The sequence below is a fragment of the Melozone crissalis genome, unplaced genomic scaffold (genome assembly GCF_028551555.1).
Source record: "Melozone crissalis strain CALT ecotype California unplaced genomic scaffold, PUWL_Pcris_2 ptg000007l_1, whole genome shotgun sequence".
NCBI classification, from domain to species: Eukaryota; Metazoa; Chordata; class Aves; order Passeriformes; family Passerellidae; genus Melozone; species Melozone crissalis.
The window spans coordinates 1144336-1160953 of record NW_026535785.1 but is presented as its reverse complement, the minus strand read 5'-3'; the positions used below and the strand labels follow the sequence as shown (position 1 = coordinate 1160953).

At 65.8% G+C, this 16618-nt stretch overlaps 4 protein-coding genes across 4 annotated transcripts in view; 1 reads left to right on the top strand and 3 right to left on the bottom strand.

Annotated features, from left to right (window-relative positions):
* Positions 1–173: 173 nt before the first annotated feature.
* SPATA2L (spermatogenesis associated 2 like) lies at positions 174–1599 on the bottom strand. Its single transcript, XM_054269587.1, has 2 exons — positions 1300–1599; positions 174–1258 (listed from the first exon to the last, which is right to left on the bottom strand). The coding sequence occupies exons 1-2, from the start codon at positions 1597–1599 to the stop codon at positions 356–358; spliced, it is 1203 nt and encodes a 400-aa protein (XP_054125562.1). The 3' UTR covers positions 174–355.
* VPS9D1 (VPS9 domain containing 1) lies at positions 1516–5969 on the bottom strand. Its single transcript, XM_054269449.1, has 16 exons — positions 5853–5969; positions 5331–5403; positions 5154–5246; positions 4893–5055; positions 4495–4606; positions 4317–4379; positions 4105–4157; positions 3939–4026; positions 3718–3803; positions 3177–3628; positions 2955–3084; positions 2683–2876; positions 2527–2608; positions 2311–2415; positions 1983–2094; positions 1516–1600 (listed from the first exon to the last, which is right to left on the bottom strand). Exons 1-15 carry the CDS (start codon positions 5967–5969, stop codon positions 2019–2021), a joined length of 1887 nt encoding a protein of 628 aa, XP_054125424.1. The 3' UTR covers positions 1516–1600; positions 1983–2018.
* A 137-nt stretch (positions 5970–6106) lies between these two features.
* ZNF276 (zinc finger protein 276) lies at positions 6107–14161 on the top strand. The gene is made up of 11 exons (XM_054269586.1): positions 6107–6251; positions 7386–7695; positions 7840–7892; positions 8537–9013; positions 9842–9920; positions 10892–10972; positions 11268–11378; positions 11453–11528; positions 12001–12118; positions 12356–12455; positions 13408–14161. The coding sequence occupies exons 1-11, from the start codon at positions 6107–6109 to the stop codon at positions 13691–13693; spliced, it is 1836 nt and encodes a 611-aa protein (XP_054125561.1). The 3' UTR covers positions 13694–14161.
* Positions 14162–14237: 76 nt separating this feature from the next.
* Positions 14238–16618, bottom strand: part of FANCA (FA complementation group A) — a 33707-nt gene continuing 31326 nt past the window's right edge. Inside the window, exons 40-43 of the mRNA XM_054296116.1 lie at positions 16490–16565; positions 15995–16136; positions 15368–15457; positions 14238–14382 (exon numbers count right to left, since the gene is read on the bottom strand). Coding sequence (XP_054152091.1) covers positions 14275–14382; positions 15368–15457; positions 15995–16136; positions 16490–16565 — 416 coding nt within the window. The 3' untranslated portion in view covers positions 14238–14274. The remainder of the gene's footprint in view (positions 14383–15367; positions 15458–15994; positions 16137–16489; positions 16566–16618) is intronic.

The window sequence follows — 16618 nt, the reverse complement described above, 5'->3', positions numbered from 1 at the left end:
TGGGGACAGGCATATCTCCATGACAGCTCAGGTTCTGTCCCCCTTTAAGAGGGTCCTGGTCCCCACTCTCAGGGAGCCAGGAGCTGCTCCTGCAGGGCACTGTGCTGTCAGGTATCCCTGCACCCCTGCACCGGGCACCTTGCCCCCCCTCACCAGGACAGAACACCCCATGCTGAGGCAGCCACTTTACTGATGCACAGAATAATTTACAGCAGCAGTGCCCGGGCTGGAGCAGGGCCTGGCACCGCTGTCTCAGGGGCTGATGAGTCCAGGTCCTTGTGCCAAGCAGCAGGGCCCTGTCAGGAGCTGGGGGCAGAGCCCCGGGCCAGCAGCATGTCCAGCTCTCAGCACTGTGTCAGGAGCTGGGGGCAGAGCCCCGGGCCAGCAGCATGTCCAGCTCGGTGCGCTGCAGCCACAGGCGCTGCTGCCGCTCCCCGTGCAGCTCCTGCCCGCGGTGCTGGCTGCGGCAGGCGCGGCCCAGGGCGCAGCCGCCCCCGTGCAGCTGCCGGCAGGTGCTGCAGCAGTACGAGGGCAGCATGCCCCGCTGCAGGCACGAGTGCAGCTGGTAGCAGGGCAGCTCTGGCGTGGCCTGGGGGGAATCCCGGGGCTCCCCCACCACCTGGGGACTTGTGCTGGTCCCCACCAGCTCAGGCTGCGGGAACAGGTGAGAGGAGGTGTCCGGATCGGTGCTGCCCACAGGCTCTGGCCCCAGCGTGCTGTCGCAGCGGCCCCAGTCCCTCGCGGGCACGTCCTGAGGGTCCCTCCACAGCGCTCGGGGGGCCGTGTCCTTGCTGCCCATGTCCTCAGGGCTGTCTGGCCTCTCCTGGTAGAGATCCACGCTGTCACCACAGTCGGGAGCTGCCCTGCGCTGTGTCCCCAGGTCCTGCAGCATCTCCAGCCATCCCTTGGCACCCCCGGCCCGGTGCCGTGCCTCCAGCAGCTCCTCGGCGCGGGGCTGCCGCAGCTGCAGCGCCAGCTCTGCCAGGATCTCGCACTCCAGGCGGCAGGCCAGGAAGCCGACGGCGGCGGCGATCAGCGCGGGCCCCGGGGGCAGCCGGCTCACGGCCAGGCGGTGCCGCTCCCGCCGCTCGTAGCCCAGCCGGCCCAAACTCCGCAGCAGGTCGGCTTCGGGGAGCGCCGGGCGCAGCAGGTGCACGTAGGCGCCGGAGAAGGTCTGCAAGGAGAGCGGGGAGCGTGGCTGGAGGTGCCTGGGTACCCCCACACCATCCCCTCGCCACCTCGGGGCCTCACCGGGATGCTGCCGAACTCCCGGCGCCACGGGAAGAGGTAGAGGTTGACGGCCGCCAGCTCCAGCAGCCGGAAGGCGCCGGCCAGGCCTCGCAGCGCCAGCCCGGGGTCGGGGTGGTCCCGCAGCCCCCGGGCCAGCAGTGCCAGGGCGTCCTCCTGCAGCGCCTCCAGCAGCGCCGGCTCCTGCTGCAGCCGCTGCCGCAGCCGCTCCGCCACGGCGGGGCCGGGGCAGGTCCCGGCGGGGCCGAGCTCCCGCTGCAGAGAGCGGCGGTACTCCCGGTGGAACTCCTGCCGCAATTCCTGCCCGAAGTCCTGCCGCTGCTCCTGCCGCAGCGCCGAGCCTGCACACATCCTGCGGGCACAGCAGCGTGAGACCCCTCCCCGGTACCCCGGGTCCCCCTCCCGATGCTGTGAGGATCCCCCGCCAAAGCCTCGGATGCGGAACTCCGCTCCCCCGAGGCCTCCCGGGCACCTCCCTGGTCCCAGTGCCCCCGGTGCCACTCCCCGGCCCTGGTTCCACCCCCCATCGAGGGCTGCCGGTGTTCCCAGCCGGCCCCGGTTCCGCCCCGGTCCCGGTTCCCCCGCACCTGCCGCTCCCGCTCCCGCCCAGCTCCCCTTCCGCGAGCACCGGGCCGGAACGCACGTGCCGCCCGTAGCTCCGCCCCGGGGCGGGGCCGCGCCCGCGCCACAGCTCCCCCTGCCGGGCGGGAGGACCCGCGGCGCGGCCGCAGCACCTGCCCGGGGTCTGGGGGTCCCGCGCCGCCCCCTCCTCACTGCAGCGACTCCACGTAGGACAGGGCGCTCTGCAGGGACGTCAGGCAGTACCCCTCCTCCCCGATCAGGTACCTGTGCCACAGCCATCGCACTGTCACCACCGGGACACCGCCACGGGCACCGCAGCATCACGGCTGGGGCACCGCCATGACCACAACACCATCACACCCACCGCCCCTCAGCCCTGCTGCTATTCTAACCCACTCCCCACCCTCACAGCCCCGTCCCAGGAGGGTGCTGGTGTCCTGAGCCCGGAGGTGCCTGCATGCCCAGCACCCTGGCACGTACCCCTCATGGATGAACTCCTCCAGGGCCGCACACTCGGAGAGCAGCTGGGGCAGCCCGGTCTGCAGCACCACGTAGGACAGGATGGGCAGCAGGTCATCTGCCCCGCTGTGACAACAGGGGCTGTCAGCCGTGCTGGCCACAGGGACTGGCACCCCAACACCGCGCTGGGCACAGGCCCCACACCCGTCCCTCACTCCCCGTGGTTCCTGCACTCACATGGCGGCCGTGGCGAGGCTCCGGCCGTCCCGGGAGCCGCAGTACTCCTCGGCACACTCGCAGATGCCACGCAGGGCCCGCACTGCGGCACAGGGCGGGCGTCAGGGCCACCATCGCCACCCTGGGCCCCTGCCCCGCGCCCCCAGCGCCGCTCACCGATGCACTCGAGCTTCCTGCGGGGACAGCTCTCCAGCGCCATCAGCCGCAGGTCCTGCACGGCCGAGGCGTACGCGGGGCGGCCGGGCCCGGGCGGGAAGAGGCGCGAGGCCAGCCCCAGGTCGGCGGGGCCGGCGTGCCGGTGCCGCTCCATGCTGCGCGCCAGGGCCGCCTCGCGGGGCTGCTGCACGGTCCTGCGGGCACGGAGGTGACGGGGAGGGGGCCAGGAAGGGGTCAGTGGGTCATGGATCCCCCAATGAGGGTCGTGGTACCTGTAGAGGGCCAGGAGCGGGGCCCACAGCGGGGGGAAGAAAGCCTCCTCCAGGCAAGCCAGGCACTGGTCCTTGCCGGCGGCGGTGCCGAGCCCCTCGAAGGCCAGCAGAGTGAGAGCCAGCAGCCTGTCTGGGAAGGGTGAGACACGCAGCACGCTGGGACCCCCGTCCTACCCACACTGGGACCCCCATCCTGCTCCCGCTCCCTCGGCTGTCCCTCACCGATGGCGTTGTGGATGTCCCTCACGATGCCCTTCAGCAGCTCCGGCAGCGCCGCGTCCTGCCCGGAGCTGGCCGGGGGCTCTGCGGGGGCCCAGCCCTCGGGGGACGCCAGGAACCGCTCCAGGTCCTCGAAGGAGCTTTCCCGGGGGGGCTCGGCGGGCCCCGGGGCGCCGCTGTCGGCGAGGGGCGTGCTGGAGTGGCTGTGCCGCAGCGCGGCCGGGCCGTGCTCGGGCACCGAGAACATGCAGTGCAGGCTGCGGGACGCTCGGAGCCGGCGGCCCCCGGGCTCGGCGGGCAGCGAGGAGCCCCCGGCGTCCAGCGACAGGAAGGACAGGGCCGAGGGGGAGCCGGGGGAGGCGTCGGCGGGGCCGCGGCTGACGGCGGGGTAGAGGCGGGCGTACACCGCGCACTGCAGCCGCCGCAGCAGCTGCGAGATGGGGTGCTCGGGGCAGCTGCGGGCACAGGGAGGGGATGGGCAGGGGGCACGGGCAGCACCTGCAGCCCCCTCGCTCTGGCAGGGCCGTGCCCACCCCTGCAGTACCTCAGGAGGCAGGAGAAGAGCCCTGACACCACGGAGAGATCCGCCGGGCTCCGCTTCAGCTGCGCCTTCCACTGCCTTGGCCAGTCCTGGGGAGTGTCCAGGGCTGGTCAGGGGGATGGTGCAGCACCCTGCCCCATGGCACAGCCTCCAGCCCCGTGGCACAGCCTCCAGCCCCGTGGCACAGCCTCCAGCCCTGCCAGCAGCCCCTGGCACACACTCACGTGGTCCTGCTCATACTCAAGGATGGCAGCGTAGAGTGCTCGCTGCTCCTGCTCCTCGGGGGTGAGTGCCACGCTGCTGGAGAACCTCCTGGGGACGGCCCGGGCCAGTGAGGGCACTGCTGGGTGTCCCCAGAGCTCAGGGTCCCGCAGTGACATCCCCACTCACCGGTTGGCCGCCTCCTGCAGCCGCAGCCGCCGCTCTTCCATCTTGCGCTGCAGCTGGGCCAGGCACAGTTAAGGGCCCAGAGCCACCAGCGTGCTCACCCACTGCCCTTCTCCCTCCTCCATCCCCCAGCTGGGACCCCAGAGGCCTGCGTGGGGTGGGTGACAGCCAGGACAGGGCAGGGGCTCTGGGAGCAATCCCACAGGGAAGGATACAGTCTCCTCCCGGGCCTTGGCGATCACCAGGTTCTCCATCATCTGCCGCTGCAGGGACAGCGTCTGCGGAGCAGGAGGGCAGTTGGGAACATGCACCCACACCTCATGGACACCAGTGGGGATCCCCCAGGGACCCTCTCCCTGCCTGGCTCCCAGCTCCTCCCCAGCCCCCACTTGCCAGAGATGTTTTCTGCACAGCCTGGTTTGGGTTCAGCCGCGCCACCCGCGCCTCGTAGGCCGCCTTCAGCTTCTGGTTCTGCAGGGAGGCCTCCTCCAGCGGGGTCAGCTCCCTGTAGGAACGGCCTCAGCACTCGCCACAGGGCACAGGACACGTGCCAGGACCACATCCTGCTCGTGACCCCGCAGGCAGGCATGGGGCCAACGCCAGTCCTTGTGTGGCAGTTCTTGCCAGACCCCGTGTCCCAAACCCCTCGTGTTTGAACCCCCCATGTCCTACCCGCTGTGTTTGAGCCTCCCACATCCCAGGCTTTGTATCCCAGCCCACATCAGCCCCCATGCTTCACCACTCTGTGTCCCAGCCCCGTGTCCCATCTGCCAGCTCCGAGCCCCCCGTACTTCCGAGCGCTCTGTGCCTCGGCGATCTGCAGCTTCTGGAAGATCTCCGGGGGCAGGAACGGCGAAAGCTTCCCCCCCTCGTCCGAGCAGACGCGGCGGTGCCTGGGGAGGGGCGCCGGGCCCCCGCCCCGCTCCTGCGCGGCCGCTTTCACCTGGGCTTTCCCTGGGGAGGGGGCAGGACAGGCGGGCTGTGCCCCACCACCAGCCTGGCCCTGCGGGGACACCCGGCTCCCCAAAACGGGACCCGCACCCCTCACTCACCCAGCGCCGCCGCGATGGATTTCACCCTCTCCAGGCACTGCTCCGCCAGCTTCAGCAGTTTGGGGGTGTCAGGGGTGACCCCCTCGCTGTTCTCTGTGGGGAGGGCGTGCTGAGGGCACTGCAGGGCCTGCACCCGCCGCCCCGGCTCCTCGGGGGGCACAGGGGGTCCTGCCCTACCTGTCCCTGCCGCCTCCTCCTGCAGGGCCTGGGCGATCAGCGTGATGCTCTTCAGGTACTCCACGTACGCCTCCTGCCAAGGCGGGGGCTGAGCAGGGACCCGGGCAGGGGAGCTCGGGAGCCCCCCCGGCCTCGGGGGACCGAAGCTCCGGCTCCCAGCGGGATGCAGGGCAGCCCGGGGATGCGGGGGCAGCCCGGGGATGCGGCCCCGGCAGCGGGGCGTGAGTCCGGGGCCGCAGGGGGAGCCCCGGGGTGCCGGATGAGACCGGGGATGCTGCGCCGGGAATGGGGGTGAGGCCGGGGACGAAGCCGAGGGATGCGGAGGGAGCCCAGGGATGCGGAGGAAGCCCAGGGATGCAGGAGAAGCCGAGGATGCAGGAGGAGCCCCGGGATGCAGGAGAACCCGCAGATGCAGCCCCGGGGATGGGGGTTGAGCCCGGGGATGCGGGGGGAGCCCCGGGGGTGCAGTCCCGGCGCTGCGGCCGAACCCGGGGGTCCCTCCCCGGCCGTGCCCGCGCTCACCCTGGTCCGGCCGGCGCTGTCCATGCCCAGGGCGCCGCTCGCCGCCCTCATGGCTCCCTGCAGGCCGCGGCCCCCCCGGCCCGGCGCGGGCCCCTCGGCGCCCCCCGGCGCGGCCATGGCCGCGGGGCCGCCCGGAACGGCGCGCTGGGGCCGCGGGCCCGCCCGGAGCGCGGCGGGACGGACCGGGCGCGGCGGGTCCCCCCGGCCGGCGGGGGCGCTGCGGGCGGGCGGAGCCGCCGGGCCCGGCGGGGACGATGAAGCGCGATCGGCGCGGGCGGTTCCTGGCGGCCCCGGGCGGCCCCCGGGCCCCCCCCGCGCCCCGCCGGACCCCCGGCACGGCCGCCCGCGGCTCCGAGCCCGCCGAGCCCCCCGCGGCCGCCGCCTGCGCACCGGAGGCAGGTGAGGCCCGAGCGCGGGGACCGGGGCGGGGGGAGCGGGGGCACGGCCGGAGCCGTTTCCCCGGGGCCGGAGCCGCCGCGGGGGCACCGGCGAGACCGACCGCCAGCGGCACGGGCCGCGAGCACCGGGTACGGGCGAGGCTCGGTGTGGCGGGGCTCCCTCCGCACGGCCGGGTCTGAGCCCCCGTCCCGGGGCTCGGTACCGAGCGGGCGGCAGGTCAGAATTTGCCCGTTTGTGTGGAGTTTCTGCCCCCTGAAACACGGAACATCCCGGTGCCGGTAACGGCAGGGTAAGGAGCAATTCGGCACACGGGCAGGGAGAGCGGGGGCTCCTCCCGCCAGCTCGGGGTGCTCTGCCGCTGCCTCCTCCGGTTTGGCGGTGACCGGGACCCTCCCGCCATCCCGGTTTGGGGGTGCCTGGGACCCTCCCGCCATCCCGGTTCGGGGTTTGGGGTGGCCGATACCCGGGTGTGCTGCAGCTGGGGCAGGAGATAAGCGAGATCTCCAACGGCTCCGGTGGGTGCTGGGACACCGGCGTTGCACCGGGACCGCGGCTGGCACGCGGGGCACGTTCTAACGGGGGGTTCAGCCCCCCAAGACACTTCCCCGGGAGGTGCTGCCCTGTCCCACCACCCTGTCCCAGCTGTCCTGGCAGCCCGCTCCCACCCCAGGGTTCGGAGCACGGCTGGGTTGGATCAGGGCCGAGAGGGGGCCGTGCTCGGGATTCCCATCACACCTGGGATGCAGCAGAGGGATGGAGATCATCCCAGAGTGGGGATGGCACAGGTGACACTGCTGGGTGACACTACTGGGGAGCTGAGGAGTGGGACAGCCAGTGTTGGAGCAGCCAAGGGACACAATGCCAGCTGTAAATCCTTGGGAGACGAACACCCGGGAAGAGCTGCTGGAACCAAGGCATGGCATTGGCAGAGTCCTGGGAACCCCACAGCACAGAGCAGGCTCTGCCACCGGCCCAGTGGGGCCAGAAGGGCTGATTTTGGATCAGCTGCTGTTCTTTTCCTGCCTGGATTTCCCGTGCTTTGCTGAAGGCAGGGCTAGGGCGGCAGCTGGGGTGGAGGGGAAGGGAACACCTCGGTGCCACCCCTCAGCAGCCGCGTTTGCTCCTCCCGGGCAGGAATCGGCCGAGCGCTGAGCACCGGCTACTGCCGCCTGTGCCACGGCAAGTTCTCCTCGCGGAGCCTGCGCCATGCCTTCGGCAAGGTGCCCGTGCTGGGCGAGAGCTCGGAGAAGCAGCGCCGCGTGGACCAGGTGTTCTTCGCCGACTTCCAGCGCCTGGTGGGCGTGGCGGTGCGCCAGGACCCCGCGCTGCCCCAGTTCGTCTGCAAGAAATGCCATGCCCAGTTCTACAAGTGCCGCAGCGTGCTCCGCACCTTCATCCAGAGGGTGAACGCCTCGCCCACGGGCTACGCCAAGGCCAAAGGAAAGTACGTGGCCTTCCCCGCCTCCCGTGCTGCCCCGTGTTCCTCCGTGTTCCCCCATTCTGCCCCGTGCTGCCCCCTGTTCTCCCGTGCTGCCCCATGGTCCCTCCATGACCCCCAAACCCCACTGTGCCCCTCTGGTTTTTGCAGGAGCAGCGGGGTCCAGGCACAGCCGGGTGTGGAAGGAGGTGCCTCCTGCCTGGGTGAGTGCCCACCCTCTTTTTCTTTCTGCCCCAGCACCAGCAGAGGGCTGGGATGATGGGTGGTGGGAAATGACCATGTCTGAGAGGGTTCTGGTGTCCTTTGACACAGCTGGTTACGGTTCTCCTTCCTCCCTTTGGCTGCTCAGGGGTATCTTCACCTCCCTGAGCTGGGCCAGACAGGCAGAGGCTCACCTGGGGGTGCCAAGAGCAGGCAGAGCAGATTTGGGTGGCAGTGCCAGTCCTGTCCTAGCTGGTGTTGGACACCGGGGACAATTGGAAATATGAAATACCCTTTCAGCTGTGGGTGATGGAGGGAGGTGGTGCAGCCACTGTCCCTGGAGGTGTTTAGGGAAAAACTGGATGGAGGTGTTTAAGGAAAGACTCAGTCCTCTGGTGGACGGGGTGGTGTTTGGTCATGGGTTGGACTCGGTGATCTCAGGGGTTGTTTCCATCCTCAGTGGTTCTGTGAGGAAACAGGAGCGGGTGTTGGCACTGCCCCGGTGAATGAAATGAAATTTCGGGAAGGGAAACGGGGTGGTTCCCACCTGCCTTGTGGGGCACCCCTGGCAGGGGGAGCAGCTCCACATGCCCGTGTGCCCAGGCCTGACTGCGCTGCCCCTCCTCTCCCCTCCTCTCCCCGGCAGTGGAGCTGATCACGTCCAGCCCGCAGTGCCTGCACAGCCTGGTGCGCTGGGCGCACGCTCACGCCGGGGGCTGCGCCTCGGTGCCGGCGCTGCGCAGCGTGCTCTCCTCCGAGTACTGCGGCGTGCTCCGCGCCTCCTGGGGCTGCGCCGACGGCCACGACTACGTCATGGACACGGGCTCGGACCGCGGCCCCGCGCTGCTCGACACCGCCGCGGCCCTCAGGTGTGACTGGGGCAAGGGCCCGGCGCAGCAGCGCCTGACTGACAACGGGGCCGAGGCTGTTGCTGCCCCCAGAGCCCAGCAGGCCGCAGCAAGGACGGCTCCTGGCCAGCGGCCCCCCAGCACGGGGAGCACGGGGTGCGCGGAGAAGGAGCCCACGCAGGACAGGGATCCGTCTCCCTCGCGGCTGGACGGCGCCGCCTCCGTCCGGGAGCGGGCCCTGCCGCAGCCCGTGTCTCCTCTGAGCACTGCCACAGGTAAGGGATTTGCTTCCTGAGATCTGTCCCAGCCTCAGGGGAAGGACAGGGAGCTGGAGAGGCGGCCCAGGGAGTGACAAGGGGCTGGGCCCTCTCCTTGGAGACTGCTGTTCCTCAAGGAGAGCGCAGATCCTTCTGGGAAGGGCTCAGAGATTGGCCTCCAATTGAGGAGGAGGATGCTGAGCCATGCAGAAGGGACAGGGGAATACAAGGTCATATTCGTGGCCCTGTGTGCTGTTCCCATTCTGATAGAGGGGAGACCCTGCTGCCAGGCTCTTCCTGGGGATGTGGAATGGTCACTGGTTCCTCTCAGCACCGTGTTTGCCAGATGTTTCTTTTGGCTTGACCCTGAAGCTGGGTCTCCCTGCTGTGCAGCAGCTGATGCTGAATCCCAGGAGGCCCTTCTGCCCCTAAAGGAAAACTGCTGAGTGGGTTTGGGCTGGGTGCACTGCCCCAAACACCACTAACAGAAGTGAGGAATTAACACCCATTTTGAGTTCCAGAAGCGGGGCCGTGTTTAGCTCCAGCCCTCACAGGAGATGTCGGCTGCTGGACACGAGAATGGCAGCTGGGGGACAATTCTCTCAGTTACAGGTGTCACAGGAGGAACCAAGAGCTGCTCCTGGGAGCTGCAGGGTCAGGGTGGAGCTCAGGGAGAGCCGTTTCTGGGCAGAGGGGACAGTTTGGTTCAAGCAATCACTGATTGCCACGGAGCACGTGTTCCCCACGGTGTGACCACGCGAGTGCAGCCAGAGCAGTCGGCTCCTCCTCAGTGGCTCTGCTGCTTTTCCTTGTAACCCACCGTGTTCTCCTTCCTTCCTTCCCTAGGCCAGTTGAGTGGGAAGCAGGTTCTGTCTGCAACGTCGGATGAGCGGGTAAAAGACGAGTTCAGTGACCTTTCTGAGGGGTGAGAGAAGAGTGGGTTTAACACAGCCTAAATGTCTTCTTTGCCAGTGGGAACCCCCAGCCCCGAGAGCTCTTCCTCCACCAGCACCAGGGGCTCGGAGCCGTGGCTCTGCCACCACAGAGCTCATGGCACTGGGGCTCTGAGCTCCCTCCTGTGCTCTGGGGGGTTTGCACACACGTGTGCTCCGTGTTTGTGGGCTGCTCCCAGCAATCCTGGCCCTGCTTGTCCCCTCTCTGCTGGGGAAGGAGCCGGGAGAGCAGTGGGAGCGGGAATGCAGGCACGGGGTGGCACGTGGAGAAACCACCTTGTTTGCTTTAACTGGGAAATGGGAGAGGGAGGGACCTGGCAGCTCTGCAGTCCGTTGTGAGCGAGGATTTGGCTCAGTCCAACACAGGGGTTTGGAATGGGGCTGTAAATACAGGAATCCAGGCATTGCCAGTCTAAAGGCCCAAGTGCAGAGTGACTCCAGAGTCAGCTGAGCCTGTCAGCTGTCACATCAAAAGGGCCGCAAGGATTTCTTGCCTATTTCCTGTCTTCAGGAATTAATTGCTTCTTGTATGGCTTAAGGCCTAAAAGGAGGGAAAAGGAAAGTCCAAATGTGGCTGTTCCATTTGAGGGAATGCAGAATGACCCGCAGCTTCATTAACCTGCGCCAGACAATTATGTGACATTCTTGCTCCACAAAATTCCTTTTCCCAGTAGAGGAAGCAGCAGCCACATCCCTCACCCATGAATAGATCCTTTCAGTAACAGCCGTTTTTTTGTTCTCCTGACAGTGGTTTGATTATTCTTGCAGAGATTTAGCCCTAACAGGACCTGGTTTGGGTCCTTGCTGCGTTCACCGGTGCTGGGGAGAGGACGGGGAGGAGAACACGTGCCCTGGGGGAGATGGATGTGCTGGGAATGGGGAAGTGCTGGTGCTGAGGGTCAGCCCGAGGTCACCTTGGTAAAGGGCAGCTTCTCCCTCTCAGGGACTTCTTGAGCGACGACGAAAGCGAGAAGAGAAACGTGCAATCCTCAGACGACTCCTTCGAGCCTTACCCTGAGAAGAAGTAAGGGGCTCTCAGGGTGGGTGGGGGGCTGGTGCCCACCCCTGTGGGGCTGACATGCCTTTCCTTAGGGCTCTGTTCCTGCCTGGGGGTCACAGAGATGCCCCCAAGCTCCCCACTGGGTTAAACTGGCCGGGCCCTCGTCCCCAGCCTGGCACAGCCACAGCCTGGCTCGTGTGCCTGGGGCTGTGTGTGCTCCTGCTCTGCCAGGCCACAGCAGGTGTAACAGCTGGGGGCACTTGGGTGGGTCTAAAACCAAGATCAAGTCTTAAACCACTGTCCTGGTTCTTTCTTGGAGGGTTTCTGGCAAGAAAAGCGACAGTAAAGAAGCAAAGAAGGCGGAAGAGCCCAAAATAAGGAAAAAGCCGGGTCCTAAGCCAGGCTGGAAAAAAAAAATCAAATGTGAACGGTAAGGAGGGTCCCTCAGGACTGGGCTGGGCTGCAGCCCCACAGCCACAACACCTCACACAGCTCTGCTTGCAGGGAGGAGCTGCCCACCATCTACAAGTGTCCTTACCAGGGCTGCACTGCTGTCTACAGAGGGGCTGATGGCATGAAGGTGAGCTCAGCTCTGCTCCTGCCCCACACTGGTGATTCCCAGCACTCTGCAGCCACTTGCATTGAGCAGAGGATCCCTGATGGGTTTAATTCCCCACCCTGCTCTGCAGGAGGCACTAAAAACAGCCTGCTGGGAGTCCTGGCCTTTTCCAGGCTCTGGCTCTCCTGTTTCTCCTGTCCTGGAGCCTTTTCCAGGCTCTGGCTCTCCTGTTTCTCCTGTCCTGGAGCCTTTTCCAGGCTCTGGCTCTCCTGTTTCTCCTGTCCTGGAGCCTTTTCCAGGCTCTGGCTCTCCTGTTTCTCCTGTCCTGGAGCCTGCCCCCGGCTCACAGCAGGAACAGGCTGCGCTGTGTCCAGCTGCAGCCCCTGCTGCCGGGGCAGGGTTGGGATGCAAATCCTGGGTTTGCACGTGGTGGTCTCGGTGTTGTTTGGGGATCCAGTTGTTCCCTGTCAGAAGCTCTGTCCTTGCTTTGCAGAAACACATCAAGGAGCACCACGAGGAGGTGCGGGAGCGGCCCTGCCCTCACCCTGGCTGCAACAAGGTGTTCATGATCGACCGATACCTGCAGCGGCACGTCAAGCTCATCCACACAGGTGGGTCCCACGGCTGCCAGGGCACACACACCCCCTGGTGCCCTGTCGGGGGGTGCTGAGGCTCTGGGGGAAGGGGCACGGGGCTCCCTGTGTGCCTGTGAACGTGGAACAAGCTGTTGTGCAGGGGAGGGGCTCAGACTGGCACAGGGAGCGTGGCAGCTGATGTGCAGGGCACGTGCCGGGGTACGGTGCCATCCCAGAGCTCAGCAGAGCCGTGACTCCCTGTTTGTGTGGCAGAGGTACGGAACTATATCTGTGATGAGTGTGGGCAGACCTTCAAGCAACGCAAACACCTCTCGGTCCATCAGATGCGGCACTCGGGAGCGAAGCCCCTGCAGTAAGTGGTGATTCCAGGGAGGATAGAGGGGACAGTCACTGACCCTGGCACGGGAATCCTGGGGTGCAAACCCTGCCTGGAGCTGGCAGCAGCCTGCCTGGATCACTTTAAATGGAATGAATGAGGGCAGGGTCATGGAGCACCTGTGCTGTGAGGAAAGGCTCAGAGTGCTGGGTGTGTTCAGGCTGCAGAAGATTCCAGGGAGAGCTCAGAGCCCCTTGCAGGGCCTAAAGGGGCTCCAGGAGAGCTGGAGAGGGATTTGGGACAAAGTCCTGGAGTAACAGGACAAGGGGGAAATGCTTCCCACTGCCAAAGGGCAGGGTTAAATGGGATATTGGAAAGATGCTCTTTCCTGTGAGGATGGTGAGGCCCTGGCACAGGCTGTGGACTCCCCATCCCTGGAAGTGTTCAAGACCAGGCTGGACGAGGTTTGGAGCAGCCTGGGATAGTGGAAGGTGTGGGGGATGTGGACAGTGGCAGGGAGTGGGATGGGATGTGCTTTAAGATCCCTTCCCACCCAAACCACCCCAGGATTCAGTGATTCAATGAAATGTCTGTTCCCAGCACCTGCTCCAGCCCCAGCCCTGCTGGCTGAGGGAGGCAGCAGCAGCCTCAGTGTCCATTCCCAGCCCCTCTCCTGGCTGAGGGAGGCAGCAGCAGCCTCAGTGTCCATTCCCAGCCCCTCTCCTGGCTGAGGGAGGCAGCAGCAGCCTCAGTGTCCATTCCCAGCCCCAGCTCTCCTGGCTGAGGGAGGCAGCAGCAGCCTCAGTGTCCATTCCCAGCCCTGCTGGCTGAGGGGGGCAGCAGCAGCCTCAGTGTCCATTCCCAGCTCCATTCCCAGCCCCAGCCCTGCTGGCTGAGGGGAGCAGCAGCAGCCTCGGTGTCCATTCCCAGCCCCAGCTCTCCTGGCTGAGGGGGGCAGCAGGCTGTGCTGAGCCCCTGTGCCCCCCAGGTGTGAGATCTGCGGGTTCCAGTGCCGCCAGCGCGCCTCCCTCAAGTACCACATGACCAAGCACAAAGCCGAGGCCGAGCTGGAGTTCGCGTGTGACCAGTGCGGGAAGCGCTTCGAGAAGGCGCACAACCTCAACGTGCACATGTCCATGGTGCACCCCCTGACCCAGGCCCAGGACAAGGGCAAGGCGCTGGAGCCAGAGCCCCTGGTGCTCCTCACTGCCGCAGGGACTGCGCAGGGCCAGGCGGTGAAGCCAGAAGTGACTGCGGAGCCCGAGCCCACCTGAGGGGACGGGAGCCACCCCGGCCCGGGCCACCCCGGCCCGGCCCCGTAGGAGCCGATCCGGCACCGGAGATTTTTAATCTACGTTTTAGTCTCCCAAAGAACTCGGTGGAATTAGCTTCAGCTTGCTCAGAAAGGCTTGTTCTCATGCAGTGATTGCCGTGCTCACGTCTGACTCAGCAGTGTTGTACTCAGAGTGTCTAACCCCGGGGAGGGACGCTGGCAGCACCGCCGTGTCCCCAGCCCCACGCACACCTTGTGCAAACCGAGTTGGCCACAACTGCCCCCTGCCTGCACAGAGGTGCCCCTGGGGGCTCCAGGGGGACAGAGGACAGTGGGACAACTTCAAGGAGACATTTTGTTGTGGAAAAGAAGAAGGAAAAAAAAAAAACAACAAACCAACATCATAATTATGAGTCCCAAAGCAAGTCTAAACTGAAAATTTGTAACCTACTTTTTATTGTAACAAGAGCTTCATGGTTATGCTTGTAATAAATTATTTACAAAGTAATTTGAAAAAAAAATGGCCCAGGTGAGAAAGGTGGCTCCTTGTGTCAGGTGTAGGTGAGGTGCTGAGTCCATTCCTCAGAACAGTTCCAGCTCCTCCTCCAGCTCCACGTCCACAGCAGGCCGGCAGAAGTGCCGAAGGGTGGCTGCCAGCTCGGGGTCCAGTTCTTCACAGGTGCTGAGGAGCTGGGGAAGGGCAGGGAGCCAGGTTAGAGCTGCTCCAGCTTCCCCAAGGCCAGTTCCAGCAGCACCGGGGCCTTTTGCTGCCTTCTCAGCCAAGCACAGGCAGAGGAGGGGGAAACTCCACTCGTGGCCGTGCCTGACAATTCCCTCGGACCGAGCGGGAACGGCCACACGAGGGCAGGGCTGGATGTGCTGGGAACGGTGGAGGATGTGGAGGAGGAGGCCATGGCACGGCTGGGCACGGGGTGTGCCCCTGCTCCCGGGTGAGACAGAGCAGCACGGGCACCCCCAGGTGAGACAGAGCATCCCCAGGTGGGTCAGAGCATCACTGAGCATCCCCAGGTGTGTCAGGGGAGCACGGGCACCCCTAGGTGTGTCAGGGGGGCACAGAGCATCCCCAGGTGGGTCAGAGCAGCACAGGCTCGGCACAGGTCGGGGATCAGTGCCCGGGGGAGCTGCAGCAGCACTCCCAGCCCACACGGGCAGGAAAGGGGAGCACTGCTCCTCCCGGCTGGATAAGGGGAGCACTGCTCCTCCCGGCTGGATGAGGGGAGCACTGCTCCTACCGGCTGGATAAGGGGAGCACTGCTCCTCCCGGCTGGATAAGGGGAGCACTGCTCCTCCCGGCTGGATGAGGGGAGCACTGCTCCTACCGGCTGGATAAGGGGAGCACTGCTCCTCCCGGCTGGATGAGGGAGAGAGGGCACTGCTCCTCCCGGCTGGATAAGGGGAGCACTGCTCCTCCCGGCTGGATGAGGGGAGCACTGCTCCTACCGGCTGGATAAGGGGAGCACTGCTCCTCCCGGCTGGATAAGGGGAGCACTGCTCCTCCCGGCTGGATAAGGGGAGCACTGCTCCTCCCGGCTGGATAAGGGGAGCACTGCTCCTACCGGCTGGATAAGGGGGAGAGGGCACTGCTCCTACCGGCTGGATAAGGGGGAGAGGGCACTGCTCCTACCGGCTGGATAAGGGGGAACGCTGCTCCTACCGGCTGGATGTCGCCAAGGCTCCGGGCAGGGCAGCGGGGGATGGCTCTCAGCAGGAACTGCCGGGCTGCAGAGATCAGCTCCAGGGGATCCTGCAGACAAGGGAGAGACAATGGGGGCAGAACATCACCCCCAGCCCAGCCCCTGCTCCAGAAGAGAAGCAGAAGCCACAATCCCACAGCCGAGGCTGTCACAGCTCAGAGGGCAGGGGGTGTTTGGGGTGTGGGAGCAGCCCTGGCAGTTCTGTCTGTCCCAGGGGATGAGGAACCTGCAGGAGCACAGGAAGGTGGGAACGAGAGAGATGCTGCAAGTGCTGCTGCAGGGAAGAGCTGAAGAACAGGATCAGTTACAAGAGGTTTTGAGCTGGAGAGGGGTAGATTTAGACTGGATATTAGGAAGAAATTTTTCTGTGAGAGGCTCTGACCCAGGTGCCCAGAGCAGCTGTGGCTGCCCCTGGATCCCTGGCAGTGCCCAAGGCCAGGCTGGACAGGGCTTGGAGCAGCCTGGGACAGTGGAAGGTGTCCCTGCCCAGAGCAGGGGGTGGAACAGGCTGAGGTTTAAGATAATTTCCAGCCCAAACCATTCTGGGAGTGTATGACAGGAGAAAAGAGAGTCCAGGCTTTGCTTACGTGCTCAGCGGGCTGTTGATCAGACTGTGGCAGGACTTGCCCTTCCACAAAGAGCTGCAGCAGCTGGATGTACATCTGGAGAGCCACGCTGAGGAAGGTGGGCTCCTGCTGCAGCAGCTCCTGCTGGAAGCTGGGGGTGAGGCTGGAGGGGTCACACATGGGCTCTGTCAGCTCTGGGGCCGTGGCACACACACAGGCACCAGGCACACACAGCTGCTGCTCTCCCTGTCTGATTGAGTGCCATGGCATCCCAGGAGGCAGAGCCAGCTCCCAAACCTCGTGTTTGGAGCACAGGCCTGAAGGGACACCTCTGGCACAGCTCTTTGGCAAAAGGAACAGGGCTCCTCAAACAGCACCGAGCCTGGTGAGGCTCTCTGTGCCTCAGGGAAGGGGTAACTGTGCTCCCCCACAGGCCAGCAGTGCTGGTACCCCTGTGCCAGCTGCTGTGGGTGCCAGCCATGCCCCCATGCCCCTCCCAGCCCGGCAGGTCAGTACCTGTAGAAGGCCAGGGGCAGGAGCCGGGTGTGCTGCTGTGAGGCTGCTCTGTGCAGGACATGGAACATCCCAGGGGCTGCAGGGACAGGAGGAGCACTGAGGGGACAGCAGGGACACTGAGACCTTCAG